The 20,681-nt window shown below is 35.8% G+C and overlaps 2 protein-coding genes across 5 annotated transcripts in view; both read left to right on the top strand.

Annotated features, from left to right (window-relative positions):
- The first annotated feature begins 3,884 nt into the window (after positions 1-3,884).
- Positions 3,885-6,778, top strand: LOC5576860. 3 transcript variants are annotated; one of them, XM_021846009.1, is made up of 3 exons: positions 3,885-3,974; positions 4,992-5,419; positions 6,276-6,778. In XM_021846009.1, the coding sequence occupies exons 2-3, from the start codon at positions 4,997-4,999 to the stop codon at positions 6,648-6,650; spliced, it is 798 nt and encodes a 265-aa protein (XP_021701701.1). In that variant the 5' UTR covers positions 3,885-3,974; positions 4,992-4,996; the 3' UTR covers positions 6,651-6,778. The 3 variants fall into 3 exon arrangements, with proteins under 3 accessions (XP_021701701.1, XP_001662957.2, XP_021701703.1); XM_001662907.2 differs by lacking the exon at positions 3,885-3,974 and having other exon boundaries at positions 4,755-5,419; XM_021846011.1 differs by lacking the exons at positions 3,885-3,974; positions 6,276-6,778 and adding an exon at positions 5,482-5,569 and having other exon boundaries at positions 4,755-5,419.
- A 4,905-nt stretch (positions 6,779-11,683) lies between these two features.
- Positions 11,684-20,681, top strand: part of LOC5566251 (venom dipeptidyl peptidase 4) — a 29,120-nt gene continuing 20,122 nt past the window's right edge. The window contains exons 1-2 of one of the 2 annotated variants that reach the window (XM_021846005.1): positions 11,684-11,708; positions 13,283-13,351. In XM_021846005.1, the coding sequence (XP_021701697.1) occupies positions 13,308-13,351 (44 nt within the window). In that variant the 5' untranslated portion in view covers positions 11,684-11,708; positions 13,283-13,307. Of the gene's footprint in view, positions 11,709-12,209; positions 12,319-13,282; positions 13,352-20,681 lie in introns of those variants that run through there. The other variant, XM_021846008.1, reaches the window with a different exon arrangement.

Genomic DNA, 20,681 nt, shown 5'->3' with positions numbered 1-20,681 from the left:
AAACTACCTAATTTAAAATATCGGCTGGCTTCTACCGACTTGCCAGAAAAACTTCCGTTAAGGACAATCACGTCTAATTTATTATCTAGTGAAATAATCATTATGGAACCTTTTTCTACTACACTTAAGAACTTCACCAACGATTTTCAACCGACTACATTAATCTGTTAACTCAACATCACTATACAAGAAAATATCTTCGGTTTGTTTAACCACAGTTGCAGTATTTACAACCAGAAACATTTTAGATTTGAACAGTTTGGCATTATACTTTTGACCACACTGTGATGTACGGTGGGTGTCATGGATTGAAATACAATGCTTTGTAGTGGATACTACTATGGACATGGTCACATTTACTGCACTGCTCAGTGATTTGTATCAGATTATAGTAAAGTTAACAGATTTTTGTAGTCGGTTGAAAATCGTTGGTGCTGTTCTTAATTCTACCATGGATTCTGTAGATTATACAACAAAATTTGTTTGCGTGTGGTATGCACATCCTAAGGCTGTGAACCGTTTCACCGATTCGTTTAACTTTTTGTTAAAATTTAACATTTCAATAGTTAATTTCCCCTCAAATGGTTAAATTGAGCTTCACGGTCGAACTACAGAAAAACAGACGTCACACTCATCATTGTCCATCGACCACCCGCAGCGCTTGCATCGTTTTTGTTCGCGTTTGACGTTTACACACTACCGCCATCTGTTGGCCCATAAGTCAAATACACAAATTTTAGCGTTGGGCGTACATGTCCTCGTGACTATGAATTGGATCGAGATTTGTTCTAAGTGTTACGTCTGTTTGTCTGTGGTCGAACCATTTGAGCTTTGACAGTCGAGTAGTTATTTCAGATCAAAGGTGACAGATGGTTAGTTATTCCCAAATTCACGGGGCAGAAAATAACTTTCGAACTGTCAAGCACAGACAAACAGACGTCACACTCTCATCATTGTCCATCGACCACCTTTTTAACGGTCGATTCAAAAATATGGTAGGTGGCCAATCCGCCACCCGCAGCGCTTGCATCGTTTTTATTCGCGTTTGACGTTTACACACTACCGCCATCTATTGGCCCGTCGGCCAAATACATAAATTTTAGCATTGGGCGTACATGTCCTCGTGACTATGAATTGGATCGAGATTTGTTCTAAGTGTTACGTCTGTTTGTCTGTGTGTCAAGTTTAACCATGCTCCAGAGTACAGACTTCTGCAATAGAATGTTTCCTGATAGAAATTTCCATTTTCTTGACGGACATTCTCATTTTAATCATATTTGAACACATCGAGAGCTGACGATTCAAATCGCTACTCATGGTAAGTATAGTCGGAAAACTATTGACGAATAAAAATCGCAATGGTCTTCCGCCAATGTTTGTACAGTTGAACTCACACAAGGCTGAATAATTTAACTTGTGCTTAGATTGCGCAGCAACATAAACAATTGCATCCCAACATTACCTACGGCTCGTGAAAAACAGTGCTGAATAATTCTCGAAAACTTATTCAAACAGACTCAAGTCAAAAAAATATTTAAACTTACTTTATCGATTCTACGTGTTTCGCAGACGAAATCCTACACGTGGCGCTCTAAACCAACTCGATTTTTCACTTTTAGAACCTGTTATTTTCTGGATTTACAAAACGACGAAAGTAAGATTCTCAACTTTCGCAACCTAACCACTACTTTCACCGCTCCGCTGTATGGTGACTCCGCTGTAAAGTGACTTAACCACGAATCAAAACAAAACACTACTTGAGCCGATTTTACACTGGTAGAAAAACGTCGAAAGTAACTGAATAAATCGGCTTATAATTTTGTAATATTTTTTTTGTGGGATATAACAGGAACTCCCTAGTTTTTGAACGCGAGCTTAATGTATGCAAAATTTAAGCGATGTACACGACGAAAAAATGTTAAAAAGTTGATTAATTTTAAAACAGTTTTAAAAGACAAGTTGTGATTCTTCTGAATTAATTTTCTCAAAACCCTATGAAAGTTACTTACGTCGATTTGAAAAAGTAATCGAGAATTCAGTTTTTTTCGACGTTTTTAGGATCCTTCATGATCGTATGGGCATTTTTGTCTCGTAGAGGAAGTATTTCTCTACATTTTGGTATGTTTTTATATAAAATTTTATATTAAATATATATAAATTTATTTATATTATTAAATATTATATATTTATATAATATATAAATTATTTATATTAATTTATATAATATATATTTATATATTATATAAATTAATATAAATAATTTATATTAATAAATATTATATATATATATATATATATATATATATATATATATATATATATATATATATATATATATATATATATATATATATAATAAATTAATTATTGGGACAAAATAACTAAAATCACTTCCTAGGGGGTCCAAAATACAACAGTTACCATAATCTTTAAATTAAAATACAAAAACAATTATCCGTGCTGTTACACGAAGCCTCAAATCAACCCAACTTTGACTTCTTTTGACGCAATTCGGCTCTTCCGTGGGATAACCCAAATTTGGGTTAACTGATATACACGCAGCGAACTGGACTATCGAAATTCATACATTTTGCCTTATGAAAGATGGAACAATTATCGCAATACGAACGCTTTATGTATCGTTTTAGCATCACTCCACTTCAAGGCGTCGATAGGCGCGGGGTGTACGCACGAGCCTATCGATCGCAAGGTCCTTGGTTTGATTCCAGGTTGCCGCTAAAACTATTTTTGTTTTCAAATTTCGGTTTCATAAGGCTAATTTATGAATTTCAACCCGATTCCTTGTGGCGAATTTTCATAAGGGGTTCCTTTGTTTATCGATAGTCCATTTGCCTGAGTGTACATATCATTAGGTTGTTTCCATTTGACAGCGGCAAAACAAACAACCCAGTGCAAAAAAAAATCTACCCAACGGTAGTTTTCGAAGTCTCCGTGATGGGTTAAAACAACTTAACGTTAGGTAAACTAAAAAGAACCCAAATTTGGCTTATTCCATTGAACTTCGACGCTGGGTCGGTGCGTCTCTCTCTGTTTTTGACAACATTGCTGTTGCGAGAGAGGCAAAACAACCCAACCGTGAGTAAAAACTAAATGCAGTTTACCCAAATTCGAGTAAAAAGAACTTATTTTTTGGGTAGTCTGATTTCTCCGTGTAGACATTTTGAAACAGCTGATCGCCGTAACGGCGTCAAATGACAGCAGACCTGAGATTTTGTTTTGATGAAATCTGGCGTGATTTTTAACAAGGTCTCATCTGACCCAGAGTGGATCTAGTGTTTAGAGGCTGAGAGAGACTCGCGAAGAGGAAAAATATCAACGTCATATAGAGCTTAGTGACATTTGAACACACGTAGAAATGGTACACATACCATTTCCAGACTCATTAAAATGCATATGGAAATATTACCCAATTTGAAAAATTTATACCTGGATTCTGGGTGTTTTTCGAGAAAGAGTGCATATTGTTTTCCTCTAAGGTTCACAACTACTTCTACACTAGGGCACCCATACCATTGGGCGTGATAACCACTATGCAGCCCAGATTCCCCTCTCACGAAACGTCAAATGCAGCCCACCGTTTTTATGGCTGAAAAAGTGAAAAGTATTGTGTTCAAAGTAAACTGTTATTAAAAACCTCAGTCGGCGGAGCAGTTTTTTCCAAAGTTGCTGATAAATCTTAGCAGAAGATCAATTATTTTTAATGTCTGCTACGTTTGCTGGCATGAAATTTCACACAAACGGCTATTTATGATTCGATGTGATGCAAACTCAATCATTTTTTGCTGAGAGATTCATGTGTGGATTTGAACAACATGCGCATAATTGGTATAAACACAAAGTGGAATAAGAAAAAAAAAACTCAGCAATCACAGAAAAAGAAGACCGTCTTCGCGAGTCTCGTCTCAGTTTAGAGGCACTCTAATCTGACCCATCTGACCAAACGGCGACCAGAGGTAAATGACAAAATAAGGCATTTTATGGGACATATCGAATCATTTGTTTTCCGTTTGCCAGTCAGTGGAATAGAAATGGAATGTAAATGGAACCCTGCATAAATACGGGCGGCAGAATTTGTTCACATATAACAGCCGTCTTCTGAGTATATTTTCCAGGCTATCGACATGATGGAGACACCATCTTCTATGGTGACAGAGGGCTCGATTGGCTTGTCAGATAGATCGGGCCCGGGACATCCTGTCTATCACGCAGCGAACTGGACTATCGAATTTCATACATTTTGCCTTATGAAAGGTGGAACGATTATTGCAATACGAAAGCTTTATGTATCGTTTTAGCATCACTCCACATCAAGGCGTCGATAGGCACGTGGTGTACGCTCGGGCCTATCGATCGCAAGGTTCTTGGTTCGATTCCAGGTTGCCGCAAAAACGTTTTTTGTTTTCAAATTCTGGTTTCATAAGGCAAATTTATGAATTTCAATCCGATATCTTGTGGCGAATTTTCATAAGGGGTTCCTATGTTTATCGATAGTCCATTTGCCTGAGTGTACTGCAAATCGCTGCAGTTGATATGAGCCTCTGTACGTGCCATAAATTCTTTTGTTCTCATGACTTTTACTGTGCGCCGTGTGTTGGTGCTGTCTCGCTCTCTCTCACGGGCAACTTGAAAACAGGGCGCACAGTAAAAGTCAAACGTTTTATAGCATGCATGAGCCTACTGTGCGCTCTGTTTTCAAGTTGCCCGTGAGAGAGAGCGAGACAGCACCAACACACGGCGCACAGTAAAAGTCATGAGAACAAAAGAATTTATGGCACGTACAGAGGCTCATAGGCTCATAGGGCATGTCCATTGCCTGATATTTTCAAAACAATCGACAACACTGCCTTATTACGACCGTTACGATGCCCAAAACAAAAATAAACCAGCACAAACCGTAACGCTAGAACTGTACAGTTTACCTGTGCAGGCGTGCAAATTGATTACTTTTGTTATCCCGGCCAATGTTCCAGTGGAAATGGACCAGCCGAAAGTGATGGGATACTGGGAAGGAAGCCAACGCAACCTGTCCGCCAGAATATCCAACAGCCGTGTCGTCCTGCGGGAATTCCTCGAATTGTACAAAAGCCTGCCGTGCCTGTGGAATATGCAGTGCAAGGAGTACGCCAACCGGGAGATGAAAACCGAAGCCTACAAGCTGATGGTGCAGAAGCTGGCCGAGCTGGAACCGGGTGCCCATCGGGCCACCGTTATCCGGAAGATCAACAACATGCGGAGCAACTACCGGAAGGAGAAACGGAAGGTACAGACCTGTCTGGCCAACGGCCAAAGGTTTGTGCCCACGCTTTGGTACTATCCGCTAATGGGCTTTCTGGATGGACAGGACGAATCCGGGAATTCCGACAGCGAAGGCATCGATATCGAATGCGTTAAAGTTCAGGTTCGTTTGGTTCAATGGAGGGTAAATTTATTGCAATGGATCATTGAAGGTATCTTTTTCAGTGCTCACCGCATCACAACAATGGCGCTACTGTATATGCGATTTAACATTGTGACAGCATTGCTGTTCTGTCAAACACGCAAGACTACGGTGGCGCCATCTATGCTTTTCATAGCGGCCGTTTTAGTTATTTTAATGATCCATTGAGTTGGAATTGAATCGAAATGGCATTAGATACAAAAAGAATTGAATGGAAAATGATTTTTTTTTTCAAATTAAATTGAATCAAAGTGAATCAAATTGTCATCAAAACAGACGAAAAATAAACAACAAAGCATGCCCGCTCACAACCGTTTATCCCAACTGTTGCGGATAAGGATGCAATCAGAAGCAAAATTGTCATGACAATCAAAGAGCGCATTAATCAGTTATTTTAAACACAAAACCAAATTTATTTTATGGATGCTGAGTTTGATAATGTGTCAATGTTTACCAACATGGAAAAAGTTCTCGAAAATTGCAATGCGAAGCCCAGAAAATCGCTGCGCACGTGGTGATCGATCATTGTCATATTCTGTTCAAGTTGTGACAAACAGTTACTGATGTTACGGAATAAAATTGTTGCAACAAGAATAGGAGGTGACAATGTCTTTGTTGCTGCGTGTTGGGTAACAATTGATTCACTGATCAAAATAAAATTAAAAGAAAATAGAATTGAATGGAAATTAAATCGAATCAAAACGGAATTGAATGGACATGATTTTTTTTTTATTGAATCTAAACAAAAATGGAAATGAATTGAAATGGAATAGTGCTTTTCGAAAACGTTAAATTATTTACATAATTAACATTTTAGATACCTGATTCACCGGAACCACACTCGGAGGACGCTGATGAAGCCTACTCCTTAGCCACAACGACGGAATTATCAAACAGTGAGCTAATTATCCCAATAGACGACTTCCCGACCAAAGAGGACACCGCTGGGACAATTGATTTAACCAACGAAAGGAAACGCAAACACGAAGGCGCTACCGCATCAGACCAGAACCATTTCCGAACAACGGTCAACAACGGAGAAGATCGGCATGATGCCTTTGGGCGAAGTATTGCTTTCAAGTTACGGGCCCTGTCGGATGAGCAGCGAATCTATGCGGAGAAGCTTATAATTGACGCTCTGCACGAGGCAGAACTGGGCAATCTCAATAAATACTGCCGGCTTCAGTTATAGAAATATATGTACTAAGTCATTCTAGATATTTATAAGATGCTTGGACTGAAATCGATATCGCATTAAATAATGAAATGTTAATATGATGAATTTTTTGAATGAATTACAATTACAATTTACAATTCAAAGTTTGTTTTTGAATTAATGGATGAAATAATATATACCGTACGCTCACTAAGATCAACGGGCGTCAAAATTACTACATGGATTATAAATTCAAATAAAGTTTTACGTTCTTATCCGAAATTGGACGATACATTTGCAACTATTTAGATTTTAGCATTAGCATTAAGCATTTTGAACAAATTCGTAGGTGGTACAGTCCTAGACCATTGCACAGTGGTCCAGGAATCAGTTTTACGCGGAAAGATGCATTTTGAGCTTTAGAATGAAACATTAGACAAAAACGGTCTTCTACAAAGTTGTTTGTATTAGTTAAGCCCTTTGTTTGGTGTTATTGAAAATTAGGGTGGACCACATTTTCATAGAAATTGTGTAACTAACTTTCTTATTTATAGAAATTGTATTATACATGCTTCAGTAATGTTGTAGACCATTCAATTTCAAGCAACTTTGCCAAAAAAAGTTTTTTTGTATCTCTTAAATTGACCGATTTAGAGCTTTTTTCCTACGGTGACATAGGGTGGTCCGAACAAAACTGGTTTTCTGGCTCTAGAGTTTTCAATTCAAATTTCTCATCAAAGTAGTCTAAGAAACACTTTTAGAGCTTTGAAAAATGCGTAATTTGGTGAGTGAAGAAACTCGCTATCTCCTTCCGTTTAGGAGTTATTGTTGTTTTTCTCTCAAAAACATGCCTACTTTGATTGTGAATATCTCTAATTGGGGCAAACATAAAAAATATCTTTTGACGGCATTCAAAAGACAAAATAAAATTGTATATTATATCAAAAAATTACAGATGTGTTATTTTTGTAACTCTAATAAAATGCCTTGAAAAACAAAGGATTTTAAACAGAAAAACTTTAATAACTTTTGAACTAAAATAGATATCATCAATATTTTTGCATGAAAATTTGCGTTTTGTTCAGTTCTTGAAGTCGTTCATAGACCGCTTTGACGAGAAATCCGAAATAAGAAAGATAGGGCTCTAAAACTATTTTGAAGATTTTCATAGTATGTATTTCTTTATTATATTGCATTTTGAGCATGAAAATGAAATTTTAGACAAAAATGATCTTCTACAGAATTGTTTCTAAAAATGTAAGCTAACATACTGTGTCATTTAAACTAGGGTGGTCCACAATATCACACATATCATATAATCAACTTTTTCATTTGCAAAAATACTGGTATATGCTCTTAGGCAAAGTGGTAGAACTTGAAATTTTGATCAACTTTGCCAAAAAAAGTTTTTCTGTAGCTCAAAATTTGACCAATCTAGAGCATTTTTTCCTAATCATCGCAGGGTGGTCCAACAAAAATAAGTTTTTCAACTCAAGTTTTTTTAATATTATTTTCTCATCAAAGTCGTCTATGAACGACTTTTAGAACTTAACAAAACGCAAATTTTCATGCAAAAATATTGATGATATCTATTTTAGTTCAAAAGTTATTAAAGTTTTTGTGATAAAAAATATTTGACTTTCAAGACGTTTTATTAGAGTTACAAAAATAACACATCTGTGATTTTTTGATATAATATACAATTTTATTTTGTCTTTTGAATGCCGTCAAAAGATATTTTTTGTGTTTGCCCCAATCAGAGATATTCACAATCAAAGTAGGCATGTTTTTGAGAGATAAACAACAATAACTCCTAAACGGAAGGAGATAGCGAGTTTCTTCACTCACCAAATTACGCATTTTTCAAAGTTCTAAAAGTGTTTCTTAGACTACTTTGATGAGAAATTTGAATTGAAAACTCTAGAGCCAGAAAACCAGTTTTGTTCGGACCACCCTATGTCACCGTAGGAAAAAAAGCTCTAAATCGGTCAATTTAAGAGATACAAAAAAACTTTTTTTGGCAAAGTTGCTTGAAATTGAATGGTCTACAACTTTGCTGAAGCATGTATAATATAATTTCTACAAATAAGAAAGTTAGTTACACGATTTCTATGAAAATGTGGTCCACCCTAATTTTCAATAAAACCAAACAAAGGGCTCAACTAATACAAACAACTTTGTAGAAGACCGTTTTTGTCTAATGTTTCATTCTAAAGCTCAAAATGCATCTTTCCGCGTAAAACTGATTCCTGGACCATAGTGCATTGTACGAGGGTTGCCTCCTTCCCGTCCGTTACCAAGGTCAGAAATTTGGAACTAACCTCTAACTCTTAGACAAAATTGACGCAGTTTCCAATAATTCCTGGCCACTTCCTTGCGAAAGCTGGAGAATGGGAAAGGATGATTGATTGAACACCTTACTTAAGAAAGATGCAGAGAACTCTACGACCTCTCATAGGTGTTACGGGATGTTGTGGAATGTTGATGGAAAGGGTAGTGCCATAGGATACGATTGGTTAATATTCTGGCCGACAAACGGTTAATATTTACGCATTACGATCATGCGCTGCTAATCAGAACAAACTCATTAAATTACTTTTTCGAAACTCCTCTGCAATCCGTCGCTTTTCACAATCCATTTTTCAATTAACACGCTTAACACAAACAGGAGATAAAAAAAAATATGAGTCGCTTGGAATGAATTAAATTGCTGAAGATATCAGTGCTCTTTCGAGCAAAACGTAAGTAACTCATCTCCCGAAAAAAAAGCACTTTTATCACTTTGAAAAACATGTTTCCACAGAACATTTGCACGTGGCGCACCATCCGCCGAATCTAATTTTCACAAGCCGAATCGAAAAAACAACGCAGAGCGAGGTAAACGAGACACGAAATTCAAAACGCAGCCGCTCGCGTGCACGGCTTGCTGCGATCACCCACATTTGCAACTATTTCGATTTTCTATACAAAATGATCAACTATGGACCAATGCAAGAGTTCAGTCGTTGACGTTTGAGCGGTGCCGTGTTATTTACGTTACCACGGTAGCTAGTGAATACGGCACCGCTCAAATGTCAAATTAGTGAACTCGTGCAAAGGTCCATAGAAGTTTAGATCAGAATTCGGGACAAAAGGAGCTGCTGATGTTTTCTTCGGTTTTCTGTGAGAAAAACAAGGAGAGATATATTTTTTGCTTTTTTTCACGCACACGACGATAGTTCCTTACGAGGTTTTCCATAAGTGCGAGTGCTTTGTACCGTTTTGTCTCAAATTCCGAACAGACTCATATTCCGAACACTCGGTTTTTGTATGGCAATTTGGTTGAAATGTTTCGCTGAAATATGTCATCAAATAACAAGGAAATGGCAGTCAATTGCAATTGATTTTTAACGTATTCCAATCTATTTTATACGTCGGGAGTATTGACGATTCTCTAACTCGAGACCAGTAGAACTAGCTCAGATAATTTTATTTGCGAAATTATTCGTTTGACTGCGATTTATTCGTGCTGTTCGGAATTTGAATCAAGGTGTTCGGAATATGAGACAGAATGAACACAGTGTTCGGCATTCGAATCAAAATGTTGTTCCATACTTTTACGTGAAAACAACACTAAACAAGTTCAAACAAACAATTTTATCGACACACTCAACAGCTAACAGTTAGGCTTTGTGGAGAAATTAAAATTTCCTCAGATATCATCTTATTTATTTCTATCAGATGTATTTGAAGTCACTGTTGTCCTTAAGTGTTCGGAATATGAGTCAAAACGGTAAATCTCTTTTTGTTTCGTAGTCGCGAATAGCATGCATCGCATAGCATGACTGACTGTGCAGGTTAATGGTTGCTAGTCCTTTGCTTAATGGATGAAGCTGTATGCTGGTTCGCTCAAGAAAAGTAAAGAGATTCCTTGACTGAATGGGTCAAGAAATTTCCTATAGAGAGCCCACTTTGTAATGTCATTTCTTCTTAACTGCGTACTGTGATCTGTAAAATGTGATTTTCTGGACCATTTCCTGGAAGAAATTTTCTACGTATCGAGATAGGCGATTTCTTTTGTTGTCAGTAGCAAACCAGCCTTAAGGTGAAGCGGCGTGTAAGTCAAAGAATCATTAGAATCATCATTGATGTAATAGTAGTAGTGTCGCCTTTCCATGTATATTTTCAAAACAAACAAACAAAAAATATAACATTTGTGTTAAGCATATTTTTATGTAAACACATGGGAAATTTAGTAGATTGACGAGTATTGGAAATCAAAATCAGCTCTTCAATCGTACATATCAAAAGAAAACATTACAATTTAATGAAGGGCAACGAAATTTCTCAGTTTTTAATTGGATTTATCTCATATTTTTGTTATGCATCGGTACGGTTTATGTTTGCAAGGGATGACGGTGTTGCCAGGTGATTGGTGACAGATTTTTCTAGCAATTTTTATATGCTTGTTTTCGGAACATTTGCTGCATATCATAAAAACTTATCATTTTGCAAATAGTTTTCCATCACAAGATCACTGATTTAATGAAATTTTAGTGATTTTTGTGATCAATTCACATTAAATGCTATGATTTTACAGATAGCAACTTTGACATCACTGCGCTCAACGATCGCGATGATTGTGCACACACGATAAACGCGTTCCGACGCATCCCGACGCATCGCACTGTGGAGCTTTTCAATTATTTTGGGTGGTCCAAATTGATAAACTATTGGTATGATTTTATGCTTCGTAGAGATGGTTTTTGTAATTTGAGAGAATCGAAAAACAAACAACGTATGAATTTCAAGTTTCTATGCTTTGCCCAACCTATCCGCACTGAAAATTAATACAACAGAAAAAAAGTTGGATATTTTAGATTATAAACACAAGCATGTCTCAGTGTGCGGTGGCGGCGTCGATTCGCAGCAAGTGAAAACCACCGCCATAATAGTTTTGAGTGTTGCGGTTGATAAAACTTTATAAATATTTGATTCCCGTTTGAAATGTGTTCCTTTAAGGGAAGTAAATGAAAGATTTGTTTAGTGGAAGTGTAGTGAACGCAATATGAAATCCAAAACACAAATGTTTGCTGCAGAAATACAATGGAAAAGGTAAGCACCTTCTATTTACAAGTGTAGTTGTGTGAGGCAATGAAATGCGGCATAAAATCGGAGATTTTTTTGAGAATATAAATCTCATGTATATTGTCGCTAAATTGATAATGCTGTACCTGAAAGTGTTGATTAAATATTGAAATACCACCTGAAGCATTTTTCTTCGCATAAATTATCCATTAAATCAGGTGATAAGCAGTTATATTTCATCGATGTTGCAAATACCAATACTATCATAACAATATGCTAATGATTTTGGAAGAAGCCATTTTGTATTGACGCACCAAAAGGCCTTAAGGCAACAATTTTCAAACGTGTTTATTCTGGATTTTACGTCTGTTTGTTTGTGATTATACATATACTCACCTAAAGTATACTAATCGTACTTGGAAGCAACTAAGTATGAGTTCATTCATGTTTAGTGTTTATTTTCGTTTGCCATGTATAGATGCTGTGAGAACTTTTAGAAATCTCCAGAAAGCTATTTATCACCGAGCCGAATCAATTTTACACTGATTGGTAATATAGTTCATGTACTTTTAGGCCGAGATGAGTATTGCCAAGGCATTGCATATGCAGTTACTGAGCTAGCTATCAAACTGCAAACGTCGGTTATACTAAACTTATGCACGAAGGCTGTGGATAGTGTTCACGCAGCGAACTGGACTATCGAAATTCATACATTTTGCCTTACGAAAGATGGAACGATAATCGCAATACGAACGCTTTATGTATCGTTTTATCATCACTCTACATCAAAGCGTCGATAGGCGCGGGGTGTACGCACGAGCCTATCGATCGCAACTTCGCAAGATCCTTGGTTCGATTCCAGACAGGTTGCCGCGAAATAGTTATTTAAGCAACAAGTTGCAAAATGATGATTTTTTCAGCCCAAGTTGTACATTTATCCAACGAGGCTTGCCGACACAGCAATCTTATCTTGCGTATGACAATCACAAATTTTCACGCTTCCATCCATATTCTATTGATCTGATTTCGACGACGGACCAGGTAAGGCACCAGAAGCAGTTTTCGAATTATTTAAATTATTCCTCATGTGTCAACCTGCCTGCACGAGCCAGGCGTGGAGTAAGGTTCCGGATATTTTGGAATTCACTCTGCAGCAACCGAACACTGGGTGACCTGATTCTAAATCAGAATGGTTCCCTGGGCTCCCTTTAGTCGAATGGTTGCAGAAGCATTGTCGAACTAGTGATTGAGATTCACAGGGCAGTTCAATGAATGGCGTTTGAATAGTCGTAGATACTTAGTTGATGACTCCCAAAACAGAACTGAAAAGTGCTACTTTTCAGCACCGAAAAGAGTGCTGAAAAGTAGCACTTTTCAGTTCTGTTTTTGTTGTCAGGAAAAGAACGCCGTTATGTGGTTCATTTCCTTGATATAAAGTAGGCTTATATGCAACGTAATGGCAAAAAATATTTTTGTTTTCAAATTTCGGTTTCATAAGGCAAATTTATGAATTTCAACCCGATTCCTTGTGGCTATTTTTCATAAGGGGTTCGATAGTCCATTTTCCTGAGTGTTAGTATCTGTAACTTATCTTATTGCAGGTTTCGCACCTGTTGGGTCGGAAGGATGTCCGGTGACAACAGATTAAATGGATATATATGCACACATCTGTAAGTATTTCATCTACAAGTCAAGCGTGTGCTAGAATAAGGGCGTAAGTCGCATGATCGATTTCTCTTCATCGATACTCTCTTCAGTGAATAAAAGTAACAAGATGCAAGTTTGTAAGCATTTTTTCACCTCAGGATGCAAGATTGCATCGCTGCCAAGCGGTCTGAAGTAAAAAAAGCTAACAAACTTGCATCTTGTCACCTTTATTCACAGAAGAAAGAGAAATCGATCATGTGACTTATGCTCTTATTCTAGCACACGCTTGATATCTACTGAGAGGAATATGCTCGAGCACTCGACACTGAATAAGTTCGTGAGTCGTAGACGAAAAAGGCCTATCTGTCACAAGTTAAGCAACATATTGGAGTTTACGTTGTTTACTCGCCTTGCTAGTGATTTTTAGTATTTTTTTTCTTTTGCATAGTGAAGTGAAGTGTTAAGATTTAATTAGTTTTTTTTTTTTATGATTCGGTTTGTCTCAGGATAATCGAAAATCAATGAAGCTCTGGAGCTACAGTAGGAATAAGAATTGGCTACAATTGTAGTTCAAAGTACTTTTTCTGATCTTAACTACTGATCTATTGCGGTATTATTGTAGCGCTTTTTACATAGTCAACAAGCTTCCGATGCCACATCCGAATCTACGATCCGACTCAATTCAGCTCGCCAAACGAATGTAGGATCGGAAGCTAGTAGACTAAGTTATTGAGAAGCTCAGAGCAAATTCAATAAATGACGTACCGTCGTTTTGGGTGAGAACGGGTCAAAAAAGGATATAAACGAATTATTTATTGCATAACTATCGCAATTTAACTCCAATAAATTTTAAATTTGGTGTGTATGTACTTTGATGGTACACAAACAACTGTCGAAAATATTAAAGAAAAATATTTATTCTCAACGACACTACAAGTGAATGAAAAATGACCCAATCTCATCCCATAGAGGGATGAAAGAACTTGTTTTTGAGAATATGATTATAAAATCATTCACAGCTGGAAAATACTGATGACATATGACGTAAAAAAGACGAAAAGACATCGAACATGTTTCACAAGTATAATTAACCAACTTAAAAGCACGATTATACCAAAATTCGAAGAAGTATGAGAAAAAATATGTAAAACCGGCATTTATCGTCAAGTTTGCATAAATTTTCTTGTTATTTCTTTCAAAAGGTTTTGAAAGTCTTATCCACATTGCCATAGCTATTCAGTTTCCCCAAAGGTGTACTGAAACAGTGATTATTTTAAACCTTTGTAAATTAGTTACATTTCGGTGCGACATTCCACGATCAATAAATACATATCAGCCAGTTGTTGACGTCATAAACCCGGTATTTTAGCAATCCAACTCTTTTGCACTTCCGTGAGATTTTCTAAAATATTTATATTAGGGGGAGATCCCCCAGTACCGGACACTTAAGCCACTAAATTCATAATTCGAAAAAAAATTGATTTTATGGGCTCGTGTTACCCATTTATGATAAATATTATCATTTTTATAGTGTACAAAAATAAATTTGAAAATATACACTGAGGCAAAAATACTTAGGTTTTCCATAAATCAAGACTTATGAACCAGCCAAATTATGGTTTCATTGCACGCTTAAAAATTCCGAATATGGGATCATAAGTTTCATAAGTGAGAGCTTTGAATTCTTTAATAACAATTACTTGAAATATTTATCATAGCAATCGCTAGAAGAACTACTCTGCTTTCGATGTTGGCTACAAGTTAATCGAAAACAGATCACATGTTACCTAAACATGTCAATTTTTGTGCACGCCTGAAATAAAAGGCGAACAACATTATCGATTGATAATTTGATTTGAGTTATTATCATTGCGTTTATTACCGAATTTCATTGATTGACTTATGAAATTCATTACTGAAATTCTTCACCAAAATCATAAGTAAAACTTACAAATTTCAACAATAATCGTTGTGGCGCCAAATCATAATTATTCCTTAAGAAACTATTAAGTTTTTTTGCCTCAGTGTAAATATGAATTTTGATATTGCATTTTGATGATGAGTTTTAATACCAAATTGATCGATCTCGAAAGGTGGCACCCAATACCGGACAATATCTGGAAATGCCTCGATTTCTGTAAATTTGAACATCATCGAATGTGTACACTATAGGAATAGTTTATAATTACCAATGCAATGCATTTGCTACATTTACAAGAATAATTTGAGTTTTTCTTAGTTTGCAAGATGCCTATCAAAAACCTCTTTCATATATTATGAAAAATAGCACATTTTACGATGTTGTTCTGAATGTTCATTATTCTTAATTTTATTGCATATTTGATACCATGATCGACGGTACCCATGAAAAATGAAAGTATTCTGAGACACTGATGCAATAATTACAAAGATATCACATAACAAATCAAGCTGTCCGAAACTGAGGGACAGAAGGTGCTTAACCAAAATTGTAATTTGTCCATATTTAGTTCAATTAATGTACAAAATACATTAATATTATCAAATTAGGATTATGTTCGATCATGCTTGCGGGATCCAAAGTATTTTTTAGTATTCAAAATATTTACTAAATTGGCTCAAAATTAAGTGGATACGTCAATTTTTTAAAGATTTTCAAACTTTTCTACTTTTTTAAAAAGGCATGCATATTTCAAGGATGTGTTATTCTACGCAATCATTAGTCTACATAATAGCTTTCTTTTCTACTAATACACCATCTTGATTGGACCAAGATTTCTCAATGTTTCGGCTTTGTCCGGTATTGGGTGCTGTCCGGCACTGGGGGATCTCCCCCTATACTAATAAATAATTAAATATGAGAAAAAAAAATCCATTTCATGATATTTTACGATGTTGTTGCGCACGGAAAACAGTTGAGTGATTCCAAGCAACAGCACCAAAATTTGGTAAATTTTTTAATTCATTTTTTTCTATTGAGCTGAAACTTTGCACAGTTTTCCAGTTCCATCTAAATCGTCATTTTCCGATATCAAATCTTCAAGTTGAGTCACGACTAACTTTTCAAAAGGGTGTATGTGAAAATGGTTCAAAAATATTCAAAAAGCTGCACAGCAAAAACGGTTCGTTCGATTGTTAGACAACTAAAGAAACAAAGTTAGACAACTAAATAAAGATTCCAAAAAAAATACACACAGTAAAAAAACATTTTTTTTTGCATTAAAAAACATAATTTTTGACACAAAAACTCAAATATCTCAAAATCCTATCGGAATACCAACGTAATTTTTTGAGGGAAAACGGTCCATTATATTAGCTATCTACCATAAAAATTTGGTGATGGTAAACCAATAAACAAAAAAGTTATGACATTTCAAACATGTCACAATTTTCACATTTAGTAGAATTTTTTTTTTTTTCGGTGTAAATTATTACGGGAACCGCAGTTTGTTGCTGATTTTATTGTTAAGGGCCTTGCGTGAATTAAACAAGTCGTTTTCATGTATTCATTAGTATTATGTATATTATATGTATAAATATCATGTATATGTATAAATATTATATGTATATGTTTATATAGGGGCCCAAATAGCCGTAGCGGTAAACGCGCAGCTATTCAGCAAGACCAAGCTGAGGGTCGTGGGTTCGAATCCCACCGGTCGAGGATCTTTTCGGGTTGGAAATTTTCTCGACTTCCCAGGGCATAGAGTATCTTCGTACCTGCCACACGATATACGCATGCAAAAATGGTCATTGGCATAGTAAGCTCTCAGTTAATAACTGTGGAAGTGCTCATAAGAACAAAGCTGAGAAGCAGGCTCTGTCCCAGTGGGGACGTAACGCCAGAAAAGAAGAAGAAGATGTTTATATGTATAAATTAAAATGAATTAACAGATTACACGAAAATAATTTTTTTTTTTACCAGGATATTTTTTTAGAGTATGATCGATGAGTTTCTAAATGTTATATATAAACTTTAAAAGTTTTGGATTTGGGTATGCGTTATGAGATCATGAAAACATTTTATTAATACTTATTTATTTATTTATTGTTATTCAATTTTTTTACAATATCGAACACTTTTGCATCATTATCAGTACAGTTCGAGTATAGTTTTGCTTTAATTTTATTTTCTGACAATGGAATGAAACAGTGAAATTTTTGGGTTCCTTGGATCGTTTTCGCGTTATTGTATTGCTCGCTGAGCTCTGATGCCGTTAATTCGTACTCTTTAGTAGTAGTAAAACAAAATGATAATTTTGTTAAATCTTCTTCTTTTCTGCGATTCGCCCAATCAAATAGTTCTTTTGCAGTTTTAATTGGATGCTCACGTTCTTTGGCTAAACTTGCTCTTGTGGCCATGCGCTTTATGGTTCCTCCAATAGCATCACAAGGACCTTTGCCATATGACGTAGCAAAGAAATGCCATTCTGCATCAATTCCGTACTTTGATTTAAATTGACATAGGCTCGAAAAATTCTTACGGTTTTTGTACTGCGATGCTGCTCCATCAGACATGAAATATATCTTTCTGATTTCTTTATCCTTATCAACGCGTAAAAAGTTAATCATTTTGGCAATGAACAAATTTACAGATACTGAGTCGTGTCTTAAATCTTCGGAAATTACAATAAAACTAAAATGTTCAATTTGCGTACTTCCATTGAAATAAATAACGAATGGATGAATTGTAGCTTGTTGTACGTTCCAGTGATGGGACTGCACTTCATCTTGCAATACAAAGCTATAGTTTTCAGAAAAATCACAAATGACTAAAAATTCACCATCTTGTAATGTATTTTTCGTATTTTTTAAAAAGCGGGATTGCTCTGTTTTAATAAAATCGTGAGGAATTAAACTTTCTAATTTCAAGCAAAAAAATGACACAAACTCATCTACAGGTTTTACAATAGTTTCTAGGTCACACCTATCCGTGGTCACCCATTGCTCAAATGATAACTGATCAATATAATTTTCTTCAAACTCAGCGAATAAAGTATTTTCCAATGATGAAAAATCTGGACAATCCGAACAAGATCGTAGATAGCAATTTGATGTTGTATTTTCACACAAAAGACTACCAGTTAACATTTTAATATCCTTTGATAAATTGATTCTTTTCAAACTATGTAAGATTAGGTTAATATTTTCGTGTGTTGTGCACACACAAACATTATGTGTTCCTGAATTGGATAGAAGCTTGCATTGCCTTGGACGAAGGCTTGCAAATGAGGAAAAACCTACCTTAATATTTTCGTTAATTTCCTTGAAGCGTGTATACGCTTCTTTCAAGTAAGTAGAGCTATGCCTGGCCAAAAAGATTATGTATCTGTAAAAAAAGATGGAAAGCGTCAAGCAATCCAAAAACGATTAATGATGACTACATTAATCGTTTTTGGATTGCTTGACGCTTTCCATCTTTTTTTACAGATACATAATCTTTTTGGCCAGGCATAGCTCTACTTACTTCACCGTCTTCAAAATATTGAATTATTTTTTCTTTTGTCTCATCTGTTAATGAAGTACTCGACCTAGCATTTTTGGTTGCAAGACAGTTATTTTTGAATTGTTTTGCCTCTTTTGCTGTATTTCTATTGGTTTTGAACTCATCAATGGCGTCTTGAATAGACCACGAGCTTGGCAGCATCGACAAAATCAATAATTTTTCTTTCCTTGTCGTGGCTAGATTCGAGAACCTTTCCTTCATATTCATAATTACCTCATCGTAGTCTGTATTTTCCACATCCTCAGGTCCTAATTTGAAGAGGTTTCTTTGTACAGCTTCGTTGATTTCACGGTATTTTTTTTCGGGATAATTGACGTAACCCATCTTCGTCCATTTAATCGGAGTCACTTTTATTCCAGCTATCCCTTCGTTGAAGCGTTCGATGTTGACCTTCTGGATGCACTCATCTTCTGATTGATTTGTTGAAACAGATGTCGCTGATGGTACCGTGGCAAGACTATCTGCACTTGGTACTTCTGGTAACTACTCAGTTGTTGTCGGTGAATCTAGTAATTCCTCAGTTGTTGTTGTTTTCGAACTTCCTGCAACCTGATCCACCGATGATGTACAGATTGCCCGTTTGTCAACGTTTAAACGGCAGGACGTACAAATGCGTAAATTTGTATTCAATGTAGACATTGGAGCATAACCAGCCGCTTTCAGTTTATCTATGGTGCTTTCGGTGAGATTTCGTAGCTCTTTCGAACACTTTTTTTCTGCAAACGGCCTGCAACAGTTGAGAAAGCGACTACTCATGTTGCTCGTTAGATTTTAATAAACAAAATCACTTTTAAGTTTTTACTGACTAGTTTGGTGTCGTTTGCTTGACTGAAGAAAAATTTTACAATTAAATCTTTTATAACCATAGTGGTAGTATATTTTTAGCTTTTTCGTGAGAATGTTCATGGTATGTACCTATCATGTTTTTGATGTTGTTAAAGTTACTCGCTTTCTCCCAAATATGATTAACAAAGTCTATTCTCTACCAAGGCGGGTCTATACTCAGGTGTAATCAGATTTTAACTTTGTGGAGAAAACCAGCGTCGAGAAAACCGACCTGCTTTACGTATACTAGATCACCTGGGTATAGACCCGCCTTGTTCTCTACGAGGTAAACTTTTTGCAGGTAAACTAGTCGTATACCTGTATAGAAAACTTTTTTTGTAGCTTTTGTCTTCAATATTAGATTTCTTATAGGTTTTTTTTATCAAAAGGTTTCAACACTATTGAGAGAATTTTTCTTCAGTTACGTACAATAAAAAATATGACACTATCAAGACTTTAGATTACAACACTGGATCGCGTCTAACTTTCTAATAGATGCTATAATAGTTATGAATAATTAAATAAAATATCATGAAAACAACTTAACCCTTAACAATAAAATCAGCAACAAACTGCGGTTCCCGTAATAATTTACACCGAAAAAATTTTTTTTTTCTACTAAATGTGAAAATTGTGACATGTTTGAAATGTCATAACTTTTTTGTTTATTGGTTTACCATCACCAAATTTTTATGGTAGATAGCTAATATAATGGACCGTTTTCCCTCAAAAAATTACGTTGGTATTCCGATAGGGTTTTGTGATATTTGAGTTTTTGTGTCAAAAATTATGTTTTTTAATGCAAAAAATTTTTTTTTTTACTGTGTGTATTTTTTTTGGAATCTTTATATAGTTGTCTAACTTTGTTTCTTTAGTTGTCTAACAATCGAACGAACCGTTTTTGCTGTGCAGCTTTTTGAATATTTTTGAACCATTTTCACATACACCCTTTTGAAAAATAGTCGTGACTCAACTTGAAGATTTGATATCGGAAAATGACGATTTAGATGGAACTGAAAAACTGTGCAAAGTTTCAGACATTT

This window comes from Aedes aegypti, chromosome 2 (genome assembly GCF_002204515.2).
Source record: "Aedes aegypti strain LVP_AGWG chromosome 2, AaegL5.0 Primary Assembly, whole genome shotgun sequence".
NCBI lineage: Eukaryota > Metazoa > Arthropoda > Insecta > Diptera > Culicidae > Aedes > Aedes aegypti.
This window is presented reverse-complemented; position numbering and strand designations above follow the sequence as displayed.

Bases quoted from the DNA above. Each gene is read 5' to 3' on its own strand.
- LOC5576860 (XM_001662907.2), top strand. From the start codon at position 4,772: ATGAGAACAAAAGAATTTATGGCACGTACAGAGGCTCATAGGCTCATA. The intron at 5,420-6,275 runs GTTCGTTTGGTT...TTAACATTTTAG, and splicing joins TCGAATGCGTTAAAGTTCAG to ATACCTGATTCACCGGAACC.